Source organism: Protomyctophum bolini (assembly GCF_963924005.1).
Source record: "Protomyctophum bolini genome assembly, chromosome: 2".
Taxonomy (NCBI): Eukaryota; Metazoa; Chordata; class Actinopteri; order Myctophiformes; family Myctophidae; genus Protomyctophum; species Protomyctophum bolini.
This window is the reverse complement of record NC_137863.1, coordinates 17,832,380-17,852,663: the sequence shown is the minus strand read 5'-3', so window position 1 is coordinate 17,852,663 and position 20,284 is coordinate 17,832,380. Positions and strand designations below refer to the sequence as shown.

General features: G+C 46.4%; 1 protein-coding gene across 1 annotated transcript in view; it reads right to left on the bottom strand.

Annotated features, from left to right (window-relative positions):
- The window catches only part of lrig1 (leucine-rich repeats and immunoglobulin-like domains 1), a 53,720-nt gene extending 35,294 nt beyond the window's left edge, over nt 1-18,426 (bottom strand). Inside the window, exons 1-2 of the mRNA XM_080781696.1 lie at nt 17,188-18,426; nt 212-283 (exon numbers count right to left, since the gene is read on the bottom strand). Coding sequence (XP_080637822.1) covers nt 212-283; nt 17,188-17,429 — 314 coding nt within the window. The 5' untranslated portion in view covers nt 17,430-18,426. The remainder of the gene's footprint in view (nt 1-211; nt 284-17,187) is intronic.
- Nucleotides 18,427-20,284: the final 1,858 nt, after the last annotated feature.

Genomic DNA, 20,284 nt, shown 5'->3' with positions numbered 1-20,284 from the left:
TGTTTAGCTTTTTGTTTAGGCTTGCGTTGTTGCGCCTCCTCTTCAACAGACCTGGAGGAGCCTGCGTTCCTCGCTTCACGTTTGCAAGGCCCTTAATACATATGACATTAGATTGTTTAAGAACCACTGCCCTACGTGTATGTGTGCATTGGACATACAGTATGGATGTACAGTACAGTATGTGTAACCCCCTATAAAGACTTGTACTTACAGCTCTCGTAAGTTGGGGAGATTGGCAAAGACGTCTTCGCTGATGTTCGTCAACTTGTTGCCGCCAAGATTTCTGAAAGAAGGTAGGAAGCGTACGTTTACAATTTAAATCACAAAAATAGTACAGTTAATAGTACAGTTAATAGTATAGATGGCGGATTAAAAACACAAAAATAGTACAGTTAATAGTATAGATGGCGGATTAAAAACACAAAAATCACAATTCTAGCAAACATCTGTGACTTTTCACCTATTTTATGTTTGTCTGAGGCAGCGTTTTTTTTTTTCTTTCTCCCCCAACTTGACAAATTGCCTTGTTCAGTGTGCGTTAAGTGTTTCTGCAGTACATCCATTCAGGCTAACCTTCCAGTGGGCCAGATCAATACTATTGATACAGACTGTGTCTCTCTCTCCTGGCTCACTTACCTAATCCAGCCCGCAGGCCATTCATCTGCACAGCAGTCAATTTGCACTTTAGGGCTAATAGCGTATTTAATAGCTGGCACTTTACTTGTACAGCGGGCTTATTAGAAAGTGATTTGTCCAGTGATATAGCGTTACGACTGCCAAGTCTGTGTGTGTGTGATGCGTGCGTATGCGTGTGTGTGTGAGAGAGAGATTATTACAGTATGCCACGGTTTGCCACCTGCATTTCAGATAAAGGTTCCCACGCTATGTGAATCAAATCGAGTCATATGTGCAAACAAAATGCCCTCTTTTGTTCAATAGTGAGTAGTGACACACACAGGCGCACACTGCACAGATTTCTCTTCAGCCTGCTGGGCAGACAGGAGGTGGTACTGAGAGCGCTGTCTGTCTGTCTGTGTGTGTGTCTGTGTGTGTGTGTGAGTGTCTGTGTGTGTGTCTGTGTGTGTGTGTGTGTGTGTGTGTGTGTGTGTGTGTGTGTGTGTGTGTGCACACGCGCAGGGCTCAGGCAGACACAGACAAAGGGAGCCCACAGCTCTCTCAGTTGCCTGCCTCCCATCCCGGCATCCCTCGCCCCAGACGTTAAGAGACAGCCCAGGAATGTTTCACAGGCCTGCCGAGAGATGGCCGCTTGTTCCCAGAGACCGGGGACACATTTACCTGACGCACCACAACATTCCTCTTCCTGTCGTCCCATCATGAGACTTGAGGCAGGCAGCTTCGCTCAGAGAGAGACCACTGCAGCTTCACTCAGAGAGAGACCACTGCAGCTTCACTCAGAGAGACCACTGCAGCTTCACTCAGAGAGACCACTGCGTAATAACGGCTTCGCTCAGAGAGACCACTGCGTAATAAGAGCTTCGCTCATAGAGACCACTGCGTAATAACGGCTTCGCTCAGAGAGACCACTGCGTAATAACAGCTTCGCTCATAGAGACCACTGCGTAATAACAGCTTCGCTCAGAGAGAGACCACTGCGTAATAACAGCTTCGCTCAGAGAGAGACCACTGCTTAATAACAGCTTCGCTCAGAGAGACCACTGCAGCTTCACTCAGAGAGACCACTGCTTAATAACAGCTTCGCTCAGAGAGACCACTGCAGCTTCACTCAGAGAGACCACTGCAGCTTCACTCAGAGAGACCACTGCAGCTTCACTCAGAGAGACCACTGCAGCTTCACTCAGAGAGACCACTGCAGCTTCACTCAGAGAGACCACTGCAGCTTCACTCAGAGAGACCACTGCAGCTTCACTCAGAGAGACCACTGCTTAATAACAGCTTCGCTCAGAGAGAGACCACTGCGTAATAACAGCTTCACTCAGAGAGACCACTGCTTAATAACAGCTTCGCTCAGAGAGAGACCACTGCGTAATAACAGCTTCACTCAGAGAGACCACTGCGTAATAGCGGGATAAATCGACGGCACTTACATATTGCCAATTATCTTTCAATAATACTGAATCAATCCTCAAGCATGTTTATTTTTTAACTCACCGTTTATGCTTATTCTACTCGATATGTTTTGTCGAAGATATTATTGTAACTTTCAACATTCGATCAAATGCATCGTCGTGAGGAGGTGATGCGGACAGGAGACTTGGGCACCATTTAATACACTTTTAACCTGGCGATTTTGTCATAAGAAATGATACAAAGAAATTGTCAAAGATTTTCAAACGCAGCGATAATCGCAGTCTACAAGCACAGACGGCAAGCATGCAGATCTGCTATTTCAAGTCACATCGCGATTCGCAACACGTTGTGACCTTGTAGATCTGCCAATATTATTGCTAATTTGCTAGTATTTTGGAGGTATAAGGCCCAAACCACACCAGCTGCAACTCCTTGCAACTACTCAGAACCCTTTGCATGTCGCATGGTGACTCTCTGGTGTGGTTAGGGCTTTAAACAGGGCTCACGTGGGTTAAATCAACAGTCAAAAGGGATTTCGCAACTTTTGCAAAAACAAATATAATAATAATAATAATAATTTAAATGCCACAGATTACTCCATTAAGGATCAAATGGAGGACAAGCCGACCTTGAGGGGCAGAATAATTGGATGTTTTATAGCGCAGCTTAATATGGTGGTGAGTTCTCTCCATCTCCAGTCCGCCTCCTTCCCTTTCGGGTCTCGCTCTCCTTCAGTCTGCTTGATTGCAGATAATGACAGTCTCCCTTTCCTAGCTCCTTCTCTCTCCGTGTGCGCTCCGTGTGACGAGATAATAGCAGAGCGTGTGTCAGGCCTCCAGGCACAACTCTGACAGCGGTGTGTGTCTTGTGTGCTCTGCGTGTGTGTGTGTGTGTGTGTGTGTGTGTGTGTGTGTGTGTGTGCGTGTGCGTGCGTGCGTGAGATCGCTCACCGGGGCACCTCCCCGCCATTGTGACCCAGAATGCTAAATTGCCATCCCCTGCAACAGGAGGCAATTACCTCGTTATGGGTGAAGCTAAGTGAAAAATCACAGGGTTTTCCTGTACGCCGCCGCAGCAGCAGCAGCAGCCGGGAGGTATGTATATTCAGAATACACACATGCACACACGCACGCGCGCACACACACACACACGCACAAACTCTCGCACACACACACACGTGTTTGGAGGAGGGGCCGGCGAGGGAGAAGGCTGTCGTCTCGCCTGTTAGGGCAATCATAGGGTTTTAACAAGCGAGCTGATCGCTGCACAGATTGGCCCAGCGAGGACTTTTACCTGCAGGACTCCCTTGTAAGACAGACTCGCAAGATAAACCGCCACAGATGCCACTTCCAAGGGGTCCCTTTTTAAATGCTTTCCAGAGAACATGACAAGAGGGTTAAAGGAGGAGACAGGGCTGTGTGTATGCAGCCTGAACGTACGGACGGACGGACATGAAAGGCAAAGTTTGAAACAGGGGCCGCCCAGAGGGGGCAAATAATTTACAAACAGACGACTAAAAGAGAAGAGAGAGAAAAAAAGTCACAATCGAGAGCAGAACCTGCCGTACTGGTGCCAAAGGCCACGGTAACAAACAAAGCCGGTCCCTCTTGTGTGTTTATGAAAGGCACACACACACACACACACACACATGTGGCTGTTTCCCAGAGTCACCTCTGACAGGCAAAAGGGAAGGGAAGGTGTTTACACAACGGCCTCATTCAGCCAGATTCATTTTCCTGCCTATCAGATGAGATAAGTTTCACGGCGTTTTAACACCTACTGTATGAGGTGTTGCTGATAACGTCCGTTTCCCTCTCAACCTCCAGGCTCTCTCTCTCTCCCTGTCTGTCCCGTGTGGAAGTGGGGTGTGGGTGTGTCAACACTAACTGTGGGATAATGCTCCACAGATTGAAGCCACCTAAACTCAAGATGTATACTTTGTCGTGCAACGGTGGCACGCATGGCAATGAGGTGGGTTTTTTTAACACTTGTATCTCTCTGTTTTAGTCGTCTGCGTGTTTACAGGTGAAACCAGTTTTCGCTGGATCGGATGACTCTCACCATTGTACAGTATGTGACTCAGCGTATATACATTAACTTAACAAACAAACAGTCTATGCACTGGTTTGGGTTATGCCATAAACAGCCGTGCTCTAACAAAATGTAGTAACTCACTAGTTTAAAAACATCTACTATAGCTAGTACTGCACATCTAGTAGGGATTTTACACTTAAAGTATGCTCAGCTCGTGCAACGCAACCAGGGACAGGCGTCTTTCAAAGAGCTCCTCAAACTTTAGACTTCGTAGCAGATGGTCAACAAGCACTGGAATGACACAGCTTATCAGAGTTACAAGCCCCTCCAATCCGTATCGGAATACTCCCATTGTTATTCCTTCTCAAAGACATTAGTGGCAAGAGTCGGGGACCATGATTAAATATGGCAAATACTACAAAGCAGCACTCCGATGCCAAAAGCCCTGGGATATTTCAAACGGTGCATTCCATCGCATGGTACAGCTAGAATGCCTGTATTTATCCACACGGGCAGGACTGTTTGACATTAGTCAGCGGGATCAGAAACCGGCACTCTGGAGCTAGTGCTTGACCCAAAAAAAGCATTAAGAGGGCAATAATTTAAGTCTACGTGTCGGGCCAACTTTCCACACTGAACCAATTGTAGGGGTCCCGTCACGCATTTTTCTCACCGGGCACACAACCAGCGCCGTGCGGTGGTTTTCTTTTGGAAATTCCAAGTCCTCTTGACAATTGTACTCGAGTAGTACAAGGTTGAGCCGTTGGTGGTATACTGTGCAAACATTTGAATACATAATAAGACAGGGTGGGGGGGGGGGGACTAAATTTAGCGCCCCAAATCCTATTCTGAACCGTGACCACAAACGTGTTCACAAACACAAGGGGAACTGCTAGTCATCAGTGACCACGAAGGTCGGCATAACCTCTAGTCTGTCCATAGTGTGGAGAGAGAAACGTAACATGAGGGCAGCTGAGGTGAGGGGTGGGGGTTGGGAGAGTAGAGAGAGGCACAGTTACACTCCCACCTCCAACCCAACCCACACGCAGACCCTAGTTGACCCTCTGAAGCCTCCCTGCCGACACAAGCCCCCCCCCCCCCCCCCCGACCTTCCCTCCCTCCCTCCACCGAGACCTCCCCGCATATTATAAACGGTGGCCACAGGGGTCGAAAGAGCAGATCATCTGTCTTGACAAAGTGTCCCAGACAACTCTGACGGACTCATAACAGAAATCTGCAGAGAATAACCAAAACGCACCCCATAAACAAATAAATGTGAATAAAACAATGTGAAAATTCACCAGTATACTTTTAAATTACAATAGTAACAAAAATAAGTGATATGCTCGCTCATGCTACATGTCGGGTGGGTAACAAATGCACCACCTGTTGCCCTGAAGCACACTGCAGTCCCTATTCTCCTGTTGCCCTGAAGCACACTGCACACTGCAGCCCCTATTCTCCACGTCCTTTAGTTCACTGCACACTGCAGCCCCTATTCTCCACGTCCTTTAGTTCACTGCACACTGCAGCCCCTATTCTCCACGTCCTTTAGGTCAAGTGAAGCACACTGCACACTGCAGCCCTTATTCTCCACGTCCTTTAGGTCACCTGTTGCCCTGAAGCACACTGTACACTGCAGCCCCTATTCTCCACGTCCTTTAGGTCAAGTGACAACAGCACTAGGTCAGCATTCAGAGTTCTGGGTGGCTTGGCGAGTCACCTGAAACAATATTAGCTTTTGCATTAGCCTGTCAGCCAGACAGGGCTCCACAAGACACCGTGATAAACCCATAAACGGCCTGTCTGAGCAAACTGTGCTAGCGGGGAAAAAGGGCTCGCCGCCCGGGCCCGGCCCACCACTGCAATTAGCCCGTCTTGGCATAGACACAGACAGCTGCCTGGGCTCTCCTGCTCTCAGTAAGGGTTTGGTGTATATACTCGCACCTCAGCACCTGTCCTTCCACAAAATATACTCCTATATTTATTGTCTAGAAATCTAAGTGGACCACCAGGTCCCAATAATGGACAAATGGTGTACAACTACAAATGGAACCAAATGGATTTGTGTGCATTCGCTGAATTAAAGACCTGTAAGGGTCTCACTCATAGACAAACAAGCAATCGATTTGGTACCTAGATTAACACACAGTGTGTCAATTATCAGGTTGTGAGACATTCTTCAACAGTCCTCTCGTGGGTTGTTGTGTGAACAGATACATTATTGACAGAAATGAATCACAGGCACCAGTAATAGGGTCCCTGAATAATCTATCCTCAACTGCTGCTAGTCTCTAGAAGGCATATTTTGGAAGACAAGAGGTTTCTGCCCAACTAACAGCAACGATCTGGTTACTTACTACCAGAGTAATCTAGTAAGAGAGTGGCGACACGCTTTGATCTCGCCACAAAGCGGGTGCCTTTGTCTGTGCTATAGTTCCAAACATTGGAACTATCCCATTGAGATAGAATGAGCACTTCCGCATTCCATTGTTACAATGGGAGTCAACCCTAGTGTCGCCACTCTCTTACTAGATTACTCTGCTTACTACAAGCCATTACACCATGTTGCCGACGGCTTTTGATGGATTTATGTCACACACCACAAATGCAAGTGGTGCTCTCTCCGTCTCTACGTTGACTCTGATCAAAAATGGGCTGAGATCCACAATGGCTCAAGAGAGACGCTTAATCTTCTCACCTAGATGTCCATTAAGCGTGACTTACTGCAGAAAGTGGATTCTTACCGACCTGATCAAGGACTTTGCTGTAGAGACATAAGGAAGATGCAGATCGATGAACGTTTTAAAGTGCCACTCTCTGCCATTCTTCTCTGCCGCGCAAGTGCATACTTAATCAATTAAGGGTATTGCTATGTTGTTTGTTGTCGTTTTATGACCACCCAACCATGTTGGGTGGCAATGAATTACGTTCAGTGTCAATTTATACGGCTGAGGTGAGAGAGTGTGTGTGTGTGTGTGTGTGTGTGTCTTTTGTGTTGTGACAGGCTGTCACGTGATTTGGCAAGGTGGCAACACCTATGGCCTTTTCACAGTACAAACGCAACCAACAGGTTGTACATTCCCAGCTGTTGGTTTGGAATTTGGAAGGCATATGCATAGCCAGGAGGACCACCACCATGCACACTCTGATTGACCAGGAATATTCCTAGGATTGTCCCAGAACAGCCTTGTATTGGTGTGAAACGTGGGGGGTCTCGAGTCTCGACCAAGCCTGATCAGTGGTTACAACTGGAGGCACACTAAATAGATAGATAGATGGTAGGGTTAGGTACTAGGTTCTAGTACACACTAGATAGATTGGTAGGGTTAGGTACTAGGTTCTAGTACACACTAGATAGATTGGTAGGGTTAGGTACTAAGTTCAACTGGAGGCACGCTAGATAGATTGGTAGGGTTAGGTACTAGGTTCTAGTACACACTAGATAGATTGGTAGGGTTAGGTACTAAGTTCTAGCTCTCTCGGCCCTAAATGACACCCTTCCTGTGAAGATACTTGATACATGATCGCAGACTGTAAGTAGACCTGCATTAAGCTTTCATAAAGCCAGGACATCCTACGGTCTAGGATTGCCTGACCACTGACTGACCAAACACCAGGCTGTCCAGTGTCCACACCTAAGTAGAATCTCCACTGTAAATTTACATACAGTACTACAAATCATGCCGTGCTACATCAAAATCACCTTTCAATGTAAGCTTGAAGGCAAAGGAATAATACAGAGGTTGCTGAGACTTTTTTTGCGATTAAAACGTGTAGTTTGTTTTTCGGAAATCGTTCCGACTCGGGTCACATATTGCCATATTTGAATAGACACAATGTCCATGAATTAACCTTTCAATGTTTGATCTTGCAACCGAAGAGTCATAAGATTTCAATGTTACAAATTTGGTGAGACATAAACGCAAGTCACAACAAGTCGACAACACAGCCAGTACAGTACAGTACACGTACAGTTGTGAAGTAACGCACTGTGTGCACTGGATATCTATGGTATTTCCTGATCAGCCGTCATTTCTGTTTTTCTAGTCTTCAAGTGGCTCAGTCATTGTGTGCATCTGATTGATACTGCATTTAGCACTGACTGTAGCAATGGCATATTGAAAAGTGTGCGTCTCTGTGTGTGTGGGGGGGGTCACCAAGGCCACTGAAATTTCCAAGACCGCCAGCGCCCGTGACCGCTAGACTATGTAGCCTAGCCAGTTTGACATATAAAACTCATTAAAATGCTTAAAAAATTGCTGCATTGTGGGTGTCGTGGGAGGAGCCAAGGACTATGGGGCTGATATCACAGCCTGGGAGACACTGTGCTCGTAACTCAACGTGCAGTTATCCATGTGGGTGGGAGGGAGAGAGCTGACACAAAGACAGAGATAGAGAGAGAAAGTATAAAGAGAAAGAGAGAAACAACCCTTATCGTTGGTGATACAGGCGGTGTGAACCTCGCTCGCTCGCCGTAAGTGTGCGGAGTGATGTCAGTGATGAGGCCAGCGTATTTCGGCCCAGAGACAAAGAGCCTTTAATGTGGTCCACGTCGAGGGATCATAAACTAGTCAAATAATAACCTGCACCAGAGAAAAGCTAGACACGCAATGAGACACAGTGAGACACACACATACACACACAATCACCTCTTCCTGCCATAAAGGGCCGCTTTATAGCCAGGCAACAGCAGCCAGAGTATACACAAAGGTAACACCAAGAGGCAAGCCAACGTTTTACACACGAGCCAAACGGGAGAAGAAATAAAGAGGAAAATCCGGTATCTTATCGACCGCGATGTTGCTAAAGATACTCAAAATGCGTAGCCGTTCCGTTCACATAATTTGCTATGGCTGCAGTAAATAACACAAAGAAATACAGGTCGGATCCACCGTAGGATCAAGAGAGGGTGAGAAGAACACGTTTGAGGGATCAAAAATACGTGGCTGTATGGATCAGCATATTTCACCGTTTGCATTGCAGATTGTCAACCCAACCCCCCCAACCCCCACCTCCCCCCGACCACCACTACCGACATTCCAGGCAACAAAGGAGTTGCTCCAGCCTTTGAGATCAGTCGGAGCGGGAGCGTGACTCAGTTTGTGAAGTTTTTCCGAGGCAGGCAAGGCAGGAAAGAAGTACACATCTTGGGGCCATGTGCAGCGTGATCCTCCACTCCGTGCCACTGTTTTGGGGCCGGGGGAAGGTTGGGAGGCAGGGCACTCCAAACAAACAGCGGAGGAGGTTAGAGGAAGGGTCTACACTAGCCCCGGGGCACTGGGTGAAACTCGGGCCCAGGACCAACGACGCCACGGCAGACACCGCAGATGTGAAGAAACACAGTTAACACACGAGCAGCACATACTCTCCATGTGCACGCACGCACGCACGTGCGCGCGCGCACACACACACACACACACACACACACACACACACACACACACACTTGGGTGCATTGAAGTACAGTTGCCTGAGCTAACGCTGATTGACTCTCGTGTGAACAACCGTCGCCAGACCGCTTGATTAGACAAAAAGGGGGAAACGCGTGTCTCCCAATTAATCTGAAAGAACAACATAAATACATCCGTTTGGTGAGGCTATTGTTTTAGTGTTGTGTAGAGTCTAGACAGACTACTGACCTGAGGGAAAATGACTGATTGTTAGACAACGTATTTCCACTCCTATTGTTTATTATGATAGCAGAAGGAAAAGGCGTCAGTAATTAGGCTACAGTATGGCCAGTAAAGGGGTAAAATGAAATATTGGCTGTTATTTATACTACACAACTACCATGGCAGTGTAATGGCTGTCTTCTTTAAGTGATATCTTCCTACTCCTTCTAGTATCACCATATGGAGATTATACTCTCCTGCAGTATGGAGGCTGGGGGATGCTTAGTACTCTCAGCACTTCTCTCCCCCTGCCAGACGCTCTGTTTTTGGGGGTCTAGGGGTGAGGGGGGCGGGGTGGTTACTCCACTTGCACAGTACCTCTCTCTTTCCAAGTCACCGTTTTTTTTCTTTCTAACATCTTCTCCAGATTTCCAAACTCTTACCAGATGTAGAGACTTCGCAGATGATTCATCGATCAAACCCACTTTGTAGACACCGGCTCGGGGTGTGTGTGGGGGGGTCGGGGGGAGGGAGAAAGAAACGAAAAACTTTGGCATCTTTAAGTATCTTAACAAAAAGACCATCTATTCTGCTGACTGGATTCTTGTAGAGTGACTTGTGGCAGCAGCTGTTTGATTTGTCATTAAAGAGGCCATGAGCTCATTCCATAACTTCATGTTAATGTCAGCCTTTATCTGTTGTTATGAAGGCTGGAGCTCAACTGTAGCTATTCCTCACCAATTTGTTCACGTTTAATTGCCTCTCTTTTCTGTGATAAATAATATACATGAAGCCAACACATTAGTTGTCAAGAGCTGATAAACAAACAGCTAACGTATTTCAAACAGCCTGTGGCCCTGGGGAGCAATGAAATGAGAAAAGGTTATTACTGATTAAAAAAAACAAGACAGTACCAACGATAAAAAAATCGAAACCCTTAAAAATTCTTGGAAAAGCTCAAGATGTGGCTTTAAAGAAAAGCTGCCCGAGGACACTTGAGTCACAAGGCTGAGGCAACTATGACAATAAACAAACTGGGTATAATCACTCCCAATACCACAAGATTACAAGGCTGCGTAGCGAGAAATGCCCCAGAAACCACAAGAGGCGAAGCCCCACTGCGCACTGCTGCTGTTGCTGTGTCGTGTTTGACTGCACACGAGTTGGCAGGTCCACCTCACTTGAAAGAGAGACCAAAACTAAATTGTCGGTTTAGGGGTTTGTAACAGCAGTCGGTTCTTGCCTTTATGTCAAGCTCAGCTCACACAAACTGGCAAATAGTAGCCTAATGGACACAAAACAAGTAAACGTACACTGCAAACATCACAGTGACAACAACCACCACCACCTACATAGTGCATACACAGCAAAACCCTGCCCGTTGACTGTGGACTCATAATAATAACATTTAAGTTTTAAGTTAAATTGATCGTAGCAAATGTCTTTGTGTGCTTTGATGCTTTCTGAGGATACACGTGACGAAGCCATGCTTCTAAAAGAGACGTTGACAGGAGGAGCGTAAGTAGTTTCACTACTTCCTCTCTTCTTGGAGTTGCCTCAGTGTGTTGTGACTCCGGCTGACGGTGGTTGAGCTTGAGGTTTCAACCACTGACACAACTTTTGCCCGCTAGTGGAACCAGCCTGGAGGCAACGAACGACGGCAACAGACCGTGACATTGACAAAACACTTCCAGGCAGTGGGCAGAAAACATCCCCCCACCCCCCAGGCCAGGTGATTCGCAGGCCCCACCCTCGCACAAACCCTCCCCGCCCCAAACCAGTCGAGCCACCAGGCCCCCAACAGGAAACCACCAAAACAAACCCATTTCCTAAGGCCAGAAGCCAAAACCAATTGATGGGGGCGGTGTTAACCAGTGCCACCACTCTGCAGGGGTTTAAAGTCTGAAGGCTTGGGACGGATTGGGAGGCAAAAAACGTCCTACTCTGCAGCAGTGTGACTGCCTAGCGGAGAAAAGGCCTGCTCTGCAGCAGTGTGACTGACTAGCGGAGGGCTGGAGGAGAGAGAGTTATGGCCTGCCTGCCCTTTACACAAACCACACAGGAAAACCTGGGGTGTAGGAGGATCAGCTGAGATTAGCCACCTCTTTGCCTTTGACCAGAGAGCATGCAGAGAGTCATGTAGAGATTGTACAACAATAACAAAAACAACAAAAAGACATCCAATGCTGCACTGGGGCTTTCTGTAACCTTTACAGGGAAACATTCTAATATCTGTATAGTTGGCAAGCTTTCAGTCAGACATCTGCCTTATCTCCATCTGACCACGGCAATCACAACCAACATTAGTAATGGTCATGCTCCTATTTACTCGCGAAACTCCATTAAGCGGATGGCACTGTGGGCAAAAAACGCTATTTATACACATTACCGGGACCACAAATAAGATAAGGCGCCACTCCTGAGAGGGAATATGTGACCAAGCGAGAGGAAGTCCGTGTTGAATGTTATTTGGCTATTCATCGATCAAAAACGGCCGACATCTAAAGAGCAATGGGGAATTTGTTACGTCTTATAAGCAACCCTTTGTTTAATCAGCAAAATAGGCTCATGTGTTTGACACGGAAACACTGCTACCCCAAATAAATAAAAAACATCACACTTATACTGTAAGTTCTCAACCAGTCCTTCATCCGTACGGCCTGCAGAGTGGAGTCGATTTGGTTACATAACTTACATTTGTACATTCTCAGAGTTAAATTAACAATCAGGACTTCGCTGTGCGCATAATCTCTGTAGTCACTTTGCAAATCCTCTCATGTACGGCAAATTCCCCCAATCCCTCACCATCTCTTCTTGTTAGCTCAGTCTCCTGCGCGGTTTATGCCAACACGCGCATGTTTCCTACCATTCTCATCAAGGCCACGCGGCTCACAGGGGAGCGCTCAAAACAGGGCCCAGTAGGGGAACTATTTTGACAACTGGAAGGTATTAGGGTGTTTTTTCTGTATTTTTTATCCAGGGCCAATGAGTGACTGGTACTGATGGATATACAGCAGACCAGTACCCAGACACCAGTCCCCTGTCAACCCCACGCTACCGCTGCAGTGGTGTCAGCGCTGTTACTCCTCACAAATACAAGCCTGTGAAAAGACAACCAACACAGTTGCATGACAGCTACACACTTATTCACCGGCACGTCAGAGATATCTTCATTCCTTTGAAAGCTGGATGCAGAGAGAGCTAGGGCACAGCTTTTGTTGCGCTGTTGCTTAGCAGTTAGCAGAGCGATTCACTATACAAGTGGTTTTCAACCAGTGGTCCGGGGACCACCAGTGGTCCTTGAGGTGGTTCCAGGTTCCTCTTGAGAGCGTAAAATCTCAAGAGTTAAATTATTGTTACTTAAATTAAAAGAAAGAGACACAATTAGAGAATTATCTCTCCTCTGGTACCAATATCAATACAGCATGGAAGTGTGGACAAAATATTATCCAACGACAACAGAATATTCAAAGTTTTGGGTCCGAGAGGCTACATCTCATCAAAAACCACTGCAGTATAAGTTAAATGCTCAATTGCATGTAACGATGAAGAACCTCCATGACCTACAACACACAGTACAACCCCCTCTGTGTTGCACTAGGCAGTATGTACTGTACACAACGGAGGTAGAACAGAGGTAGATTGTTAGAATGTGAGCACAAGTCCCAGCAACATGTCGCTGCTTGTACTTGTATAAGTTAGTAGCAAAATAAAACCTTGCTTCTGGATGCTTAAAATGCATTTTAATTCTCAGGGTTACTGTGCTGGGGTTGTCCTGTCCATAATATTATCAATTTATTTCAAACTTTGCTGAATAAGAGCAACTTGGCGCTGAGCATGAAACAAGTTTAGATAACCGCAGATGTGTAAGTCCATGAAACAAGGAACTTCTCTTTGTGCTTCCAGTCATCATGGTGAGAAAGGGGGGGGACTGGGAGAGGATGGTGGCTTGTTTTTATTGACATCCAACAGTAAATGTCCATGCTGGCCACCGCACCAATCCACCACGCCCGCGGCTTCCTTCCCAGGCTAAACATAACAGGGACAGTTGAGTCCCCAGCATTCATTTCACTTGGCTCCGGGATCCGGAGGTGGAGAGATGGATGAAACCTATCTGGTGGTGTGTGGCTGGACACTGTCGTGTTCTTCTCTCAGTTAGCGGTTGACCACTTTATATTATGTTGAGTTAAACGACAAACGGAGAGGTATAATTAGCAACTTGCTGGCCTCCCGTCACACTTCTACAAAGCTGACTTTTTTTTCCTCCTCTGGGGATCAACAGTTTTTGCTCATTTGGCTCATTGTGAGAATATTTCTGTTGTACTGGGATTAGGGTAAAAGCCTTATACACACTATTATTACATATTTTTTATCCAAATAATCGTGTAATAACTCCCCTGCGTTGCATGCATGGGAAACCATGCTCTTTGAAATCACATTGGTTCTCAAACAACCAAGTACAATTGATATGTACTTGCTCGCAGTCCCCCATTTGGAAGGTTTTGATGCAAGAAGGAAGGGAAGATATGAGACTGAGATATGAGAAGATATGAGACTGTTAGATCAGCAATTTCTGACTAGCTAAAATATATATCAGGGCTTTAAGTGTTTTAAACTATTCCTCATTTTGCTGGGGACACACTTTGAGAATGCTCTCAAGTCTGCCATGCGTGAGGATGAATGAAAGATTACTGGATTATAACACAGGTAACCCCAGCCAACCGTGCAGTTACAAAAGCCTCAATGCCTGTCCAGTTCAAGCTGACCGATTACAACACACTTGGTAGATATTTGAACGAGGCAATGGTGATTCATAGTCACGATGCAAAAAACTTTGCCAAGTACAGAGACACGGTATGGTTGGTAATACATGAACGGCACTTGCGGCAGTAACTCACAGGCTTTGAGAGCAAGCAATACACACAAACTATAATAAAAAGGCAAACTTTACCCCCATATACAAACTATTTAATTTAGTCAAGTGGAAAGAACTTGGCTCGAGGTAGCTTTAAATGGGATCACATTAAGCTGCAAGTGAAAGCCTCTCTCCTTGTCTCTTCTGGTTTACAGTAATCATCTACTAATCTGGCTCTTTTACAGAGCCCAGAAGAAAGGAGCTCTCTCCCTTTGTGATACCTGCCAGCACAAAGGAACTATCTTAAGTGGTGAGGAAATATGCAACCTAGGTGTTTTAAAAGATAATTTGGGGACCATAAAGCCATTCGCTTTGAAAAACAACAAGATTGCGGGTCCTTAAAACCTGAATGATAAGGCTGGCAAAGATAACGCACTGCAGCTGAGCCCTGCTCCAAGCCACACACAGGCCGCTGAGTGCTCAGCTGTTTCAGATGGGACACTTGTCCTATTTGCCATTGTCCATTTGGACAGGGGGACCTGGGTGTGTGTGTGTGTGTGTGTATGTGCGCGCGTTCAACAGGGTCTGCACTTGAACTTGGCCAAGTGGTGCTTACGGGCATTAAGGACTACCTGGACACAAGTGTTGTTATTCATGTTTGTAGGATTTTTTTCCCCCTTTTTCTTTTTGCATTCCTTACTTCCCAAGGGAAGACAAACGGCCTCACACAGGAACCTGGGAGCCAGAGGGGTCTGCAGGCCTTTGGTCTTTAACCCCCGCTCCCAACAACACACACACACACGTCACACACACACACACACACACACACACACACACACACACAGACCATCAGCCCATTGGATAATTTATTCCAGTGGTTCTCAAACATTTTCATGTCAAGGAGGAGCCCCAAATTGATATGCGTTTGGCCGCAGAGCCCCATCTGAAAAGATGTTGTGCTTTAATAAGTTCTATAGTTTATTCAAAATTGTTCAATTTCTTTCTTCAAGATCTCTGCTAAAAAGGCACAAATATTGTTCTTCAGGCCTTGCAATTGTCGTCGAAAGTGCAGACTATGATATAGTGCAGACAGTGGGAGCAGCCAGCCAGCATGTCGACTGGGAGAATACAGAGTGATGTGTTGTCTTGTCAACACATTGTGTCATTCAGCCTCACACACAGGCTGATGCTGCTGCAATTTTAGGGAGACATTCCATGAAAACGTTGACAAATCCGCTCCCTGCACCAAACCAAACCTGCACACAAGGTTTCTATTGTGGTCGGTGTTGTCTTGAGGAGATTATCCTTAATTTACGAGAAATCTAATTTGCGAGTCAGGAACAAATCCAGGCTTTCGGCGGAAGACCTGGCTGTCATGCCATAAATCTCGGTGAATAAAGCCAATTTGGATGTTGTGACACTTTTGGAGGCATCCACTTAACTGAGGGGTCAGTTACCAGTTCGGTGACTAGCGCAGACGTATAAATAACGTCTAACATGTACTCTGAACAGATTTCTGTCTCACAGAGACGCTTGCGATAACGATTGCAACCACAACTCAGCAAATAGCGTTAAAATAAATAGGCTACTTGTCATGCATTGACAAACGACGAGCACTTAAAGGTTTATTCTGTGAATCTTACTGTAGCGTCTATACTCTAGCATTTGGGGAACAACACAAGCTGAAACCACATTTTTAGGTGTCTATATAGTTTCCAAATCCCCAAGAGAAAACTCTATTTTGGTTTGAGTCCAACTCTTCTCAGCAACGTTTCTAAGCAGCAAACGTGCCATTGAGCAAGGCACTTAACACCCTTCCACAGAATGCTGTGGTTGTACTGGGAACGGCTCCCAGGTGGTCGTGGGTGGGTAACCCTCCCTCCACTCTGACCAATGTTGTAAACAGAAAATGTATTATACAGTAAACTATAAGTCACTGAGCCTTAATGCGCAAGCAAAAACACCTGCCAAACTTAATTAAACCATGATTTCTTCCCCCCCCACCCTTTTTTTCTTGCATGCCACAATAACTCCCGTTTCTGTCATTCTGCAAACATTGGTCTTCTCTTCGAATCCAAAAAAAGACCCTGATTGATCATATAACTGACCACAGCTGGTCAGTGCTGCAGCATTTGGTGTTACATGTACAGAGCCACGGTTCTCAAACTTAAAGTTAGGAGGAAACCCCCGGCTGACCGGTTCCGCAGGGGGTCCCCAGACTCCCCACCCCATCAACCACTTAAACCCTAAACACATTGGATATTTGAAAATAGATAATAGATCTGCTTTTCTCTTCTTCTTCTTTAACAAATTTAGAATGTTTTGTAATCATTTTAACAACACACACTCTTGTATGGGGGGGGGGGGTCTCTGGGACAGCATATGTTCCAATGGGGAGTGGGGGGTCCGCTGCCAAATACATATTAATTAGGAGGTTCCTTGACATGAACAAGTTTGAGAAGCATTCGGTGTGACACAGCCTGTGACATGTTGGGTGCCACTGTGCTGGTAATAACATTGTTATCCCGTTACGGGATGGTCAATATAAAAATAGGCAACGGTCGGTCAGTCGAACTGGACGCTGCCTGCCTGCAGGCAGCCTAGTCACTAGTAGTCAGTGGGTGCTATACTTACAAGGAGACCGTCCCAACTGGAAGGTCCGTCGGTGGGACCACCAACTCCCGGTGGCTGCAGTCCACCGAGCCCTGACCGTCGCACGTACAGTTCTGGGGACACGGTGACACCACCGGCGTCCCGTCGGGGGAGCCCGGCGACGGCGGCGGCGATCCACTGCTGATTAACAGTTCAAGCGACAAAACTAAATAAAAAACATAGTGAGAAGAAACGGGTCCAATTCGTCCCAGGGACGCCGCCATTTTGTATCCAGTTTTAATAGCAGGCAGCGCGGCGGCCACTGATCTCTCTCTCTCGCTCCCCTATCCGCAAATTATTGGGGAACTTAACTACTAATAAAAATAATAGTAGTAATAATGCAGCGTCGGGAAGCGTATGCACTCGTTATAAGGCATTAATTGTCTTTGTGTAATAAATGGCTTATTATTTCAATGTTCTTCCCAGGCATTTAGAAATAGTTCCCACCGTCCTCCAAGTTTGCCTGGTGGTGTCCGATTGAAATCAAAAGTGGATCCACGTCTCGGGAAAGAAAAAAAGTAGCGACGTGAAACTTTAAACATTTAAACACAAACTCCCCGCTTAACCCCCTCGTCCACAAAATATTAAAAACGACATTTCTTTGCTTTTTTTGTCAGGTACGAACGATCGCTGGTGAAATAATAATAATGGACATGTTTGGCAACAACATGCGAGTTTAGATGGTTGGTTGGTGGTGGAAAAAGAAAACACCAGTCCCCCGGCAGATTATTATTAAATCTGATCAAAATAACTTTTTGAGATCATCAGCGGATATACAATGTAGCAGGAGGACCGATTGTTATTGTCTCTCACAACAATAGAAAACCATTCCACAGTCCACCTCCGCCGCGCGCTGGGAATGGAACTTTTTTTAGTAGCAAAAAGGTTTCTAACTAAAACGAACACAAGGTAAAATGTAACCGTTGGTCTCTCTCTCTCTCTCTCTCTCTGTGTGTGAGCCTGTCTTCAAAAAGCAACACCTCGCTCACGTCCCAATAATCCACAACTTCTTTGAAAGCGACACCAAAAAGCAGATCCCTGTCCCGTCCCGTCTCGTCCGGACAGACAGCTTATCACATGTGGTCTGCGGTCACTAAATCTCCGCGATCCGATTAATAGCGACCGTTCCGTCCGTCTCTCTTCTTCCACCAGGAGTTTTTTCCTTCTTCACTTACTTTCCTTTTTTTCAGGGGGGCGATCGTTCCATAGTCCCACGTTGGATGAACGGCATACACACACACACACATACACACACACACACACACACCACACACACACTACACGCAAACTCACACCGCGTGGTCCCTCCCCCCACCCGACCCTCCCATTGGCCGCTCCGGCTTGAGAAGCAGGACAAAGCCTCGTCCGATTGGCCCGCTGTGGATCGTTGAGGCGTCGCTCTAGAGTTGGAGGGGCCAGTGAGCAGCTGTCACTCAGCCACTCGAAGGCCCCGCCCATGTTTCCCACCCCGGGTGTGAAACCGCACCGCCCCCCTTTTTCACTCTCACTGCTTCTTAAAGGGCCAGGCAGGCAGGGCCTGGTTGGCAGTACCGAAGCCTCATCATGGTAGTGAAAGTACACTGATTTTTCTTGTTTTCCGAACTTATTTGTGAAAGTAGAAATACCACAGTGCAGAAATATGCTCTGTTACAAGTAAATGTTGTGTGTTTTCGCGCAGAAGCCACAGGTGATTCTTAACCGGCCACGCATGTGTCTTAACCGGCCGCATGTATGTCGGGAGCCATGGGTGATTCTTAACCATGTATGTTGTCGGACTGTTGCATGTGATGTCAGACTGTTAGTACTCCCCCCCCCCCCCCAACTCTGGGTGCATTTGGATATGCACACCAGGAGTGCACTCACTCACGTATTGGTTTGTATTGGCACCAGTGCGCTCAGCGCCTTTGTCATTTCAAGGACTTTTCCTTAAAGGCCGTATGACGTAAGTAAATCGGGAGATGCTTATTATCGGATAATGCACTCTGTCCCCGTTACAGTGCACTACTGCGATAGATCCCTGGGAGAAGGATCGCTGAGGTGGAGCGCCACAAACCTACCACGACTTTCCGCACCCAAGCCTGGCTACCCAGTATACCCATCCTGCTACCCTAATAGACAGGGGTGCATGAGCACCTGGCCGTTCATTCGTGCTCTATCTCCGACCAAGCCACACTTCCACCACACATCTCTCTATGCAAAATAAAACCTGCACACTCCCACAAAAGACATAGACTACATTGCATTCGCCAAAAATGTCTTCTTTACTGTTTAAATATTACTTTTCTGAAACACGCTATTCTTGCTCAACCTCAACAGCCTACGTCAGAATCGTCATGTTGCCGTCTACTACGCCAACTACGTTCACTTAATGGGGCCAGTCCTTCACAGTGACACACGCGTTAGATGAACCACGCGACCGGGATGGTTTCTACCCCTCAATGTCGTGCCTACTCTACACTGCCATCCCAAGTCCCCTCCCCCTTTCACTGCTCCTGTGTGTGACCTGTGAACTACTCTCTGACTGCACTGTGGCTTGATTTATATGTGCGAGGTTGAAATGTAATGCACATAAATTAATTATAGGTCCAGCAAGCAAATCATGATTGTCTGTTTGTGCTCAATAGGTCACCATCACATTCCGATTTTAGGTGTTGTGTTTTTATGACATTTATTTGGGCCAGTAATTTCATATCTATATCTTTTTTCCGACCAACACAGAACATGCTAACGGTGTTAGCGCGTTAGCATCCATCTTGCTTTTGATTTATATGTGCGAGGTGGAAATGTAATGCACATAAATTAATTATAGGTCCAGCAAGCAAATCATGATTGTCTGTTTGTGCTCAATAGGTCACCATCACATTCCGATTTTAGGTGTTGTGTTTTGTATGACACTTTGGCCAGTAGTTTCATATCTATCCTTTTTCCTTTGACCAACACAGACCATGCTAACGGTGTTAGCGCGTTAGCATCACACAGCTTACAGCGTCAGTGTTGCATGAATACTTTCAACCATGACAATGCCGACTACTTTTGCTACACACACTTCCCAAGGATTATGGAGATGTCTATTTTTTTT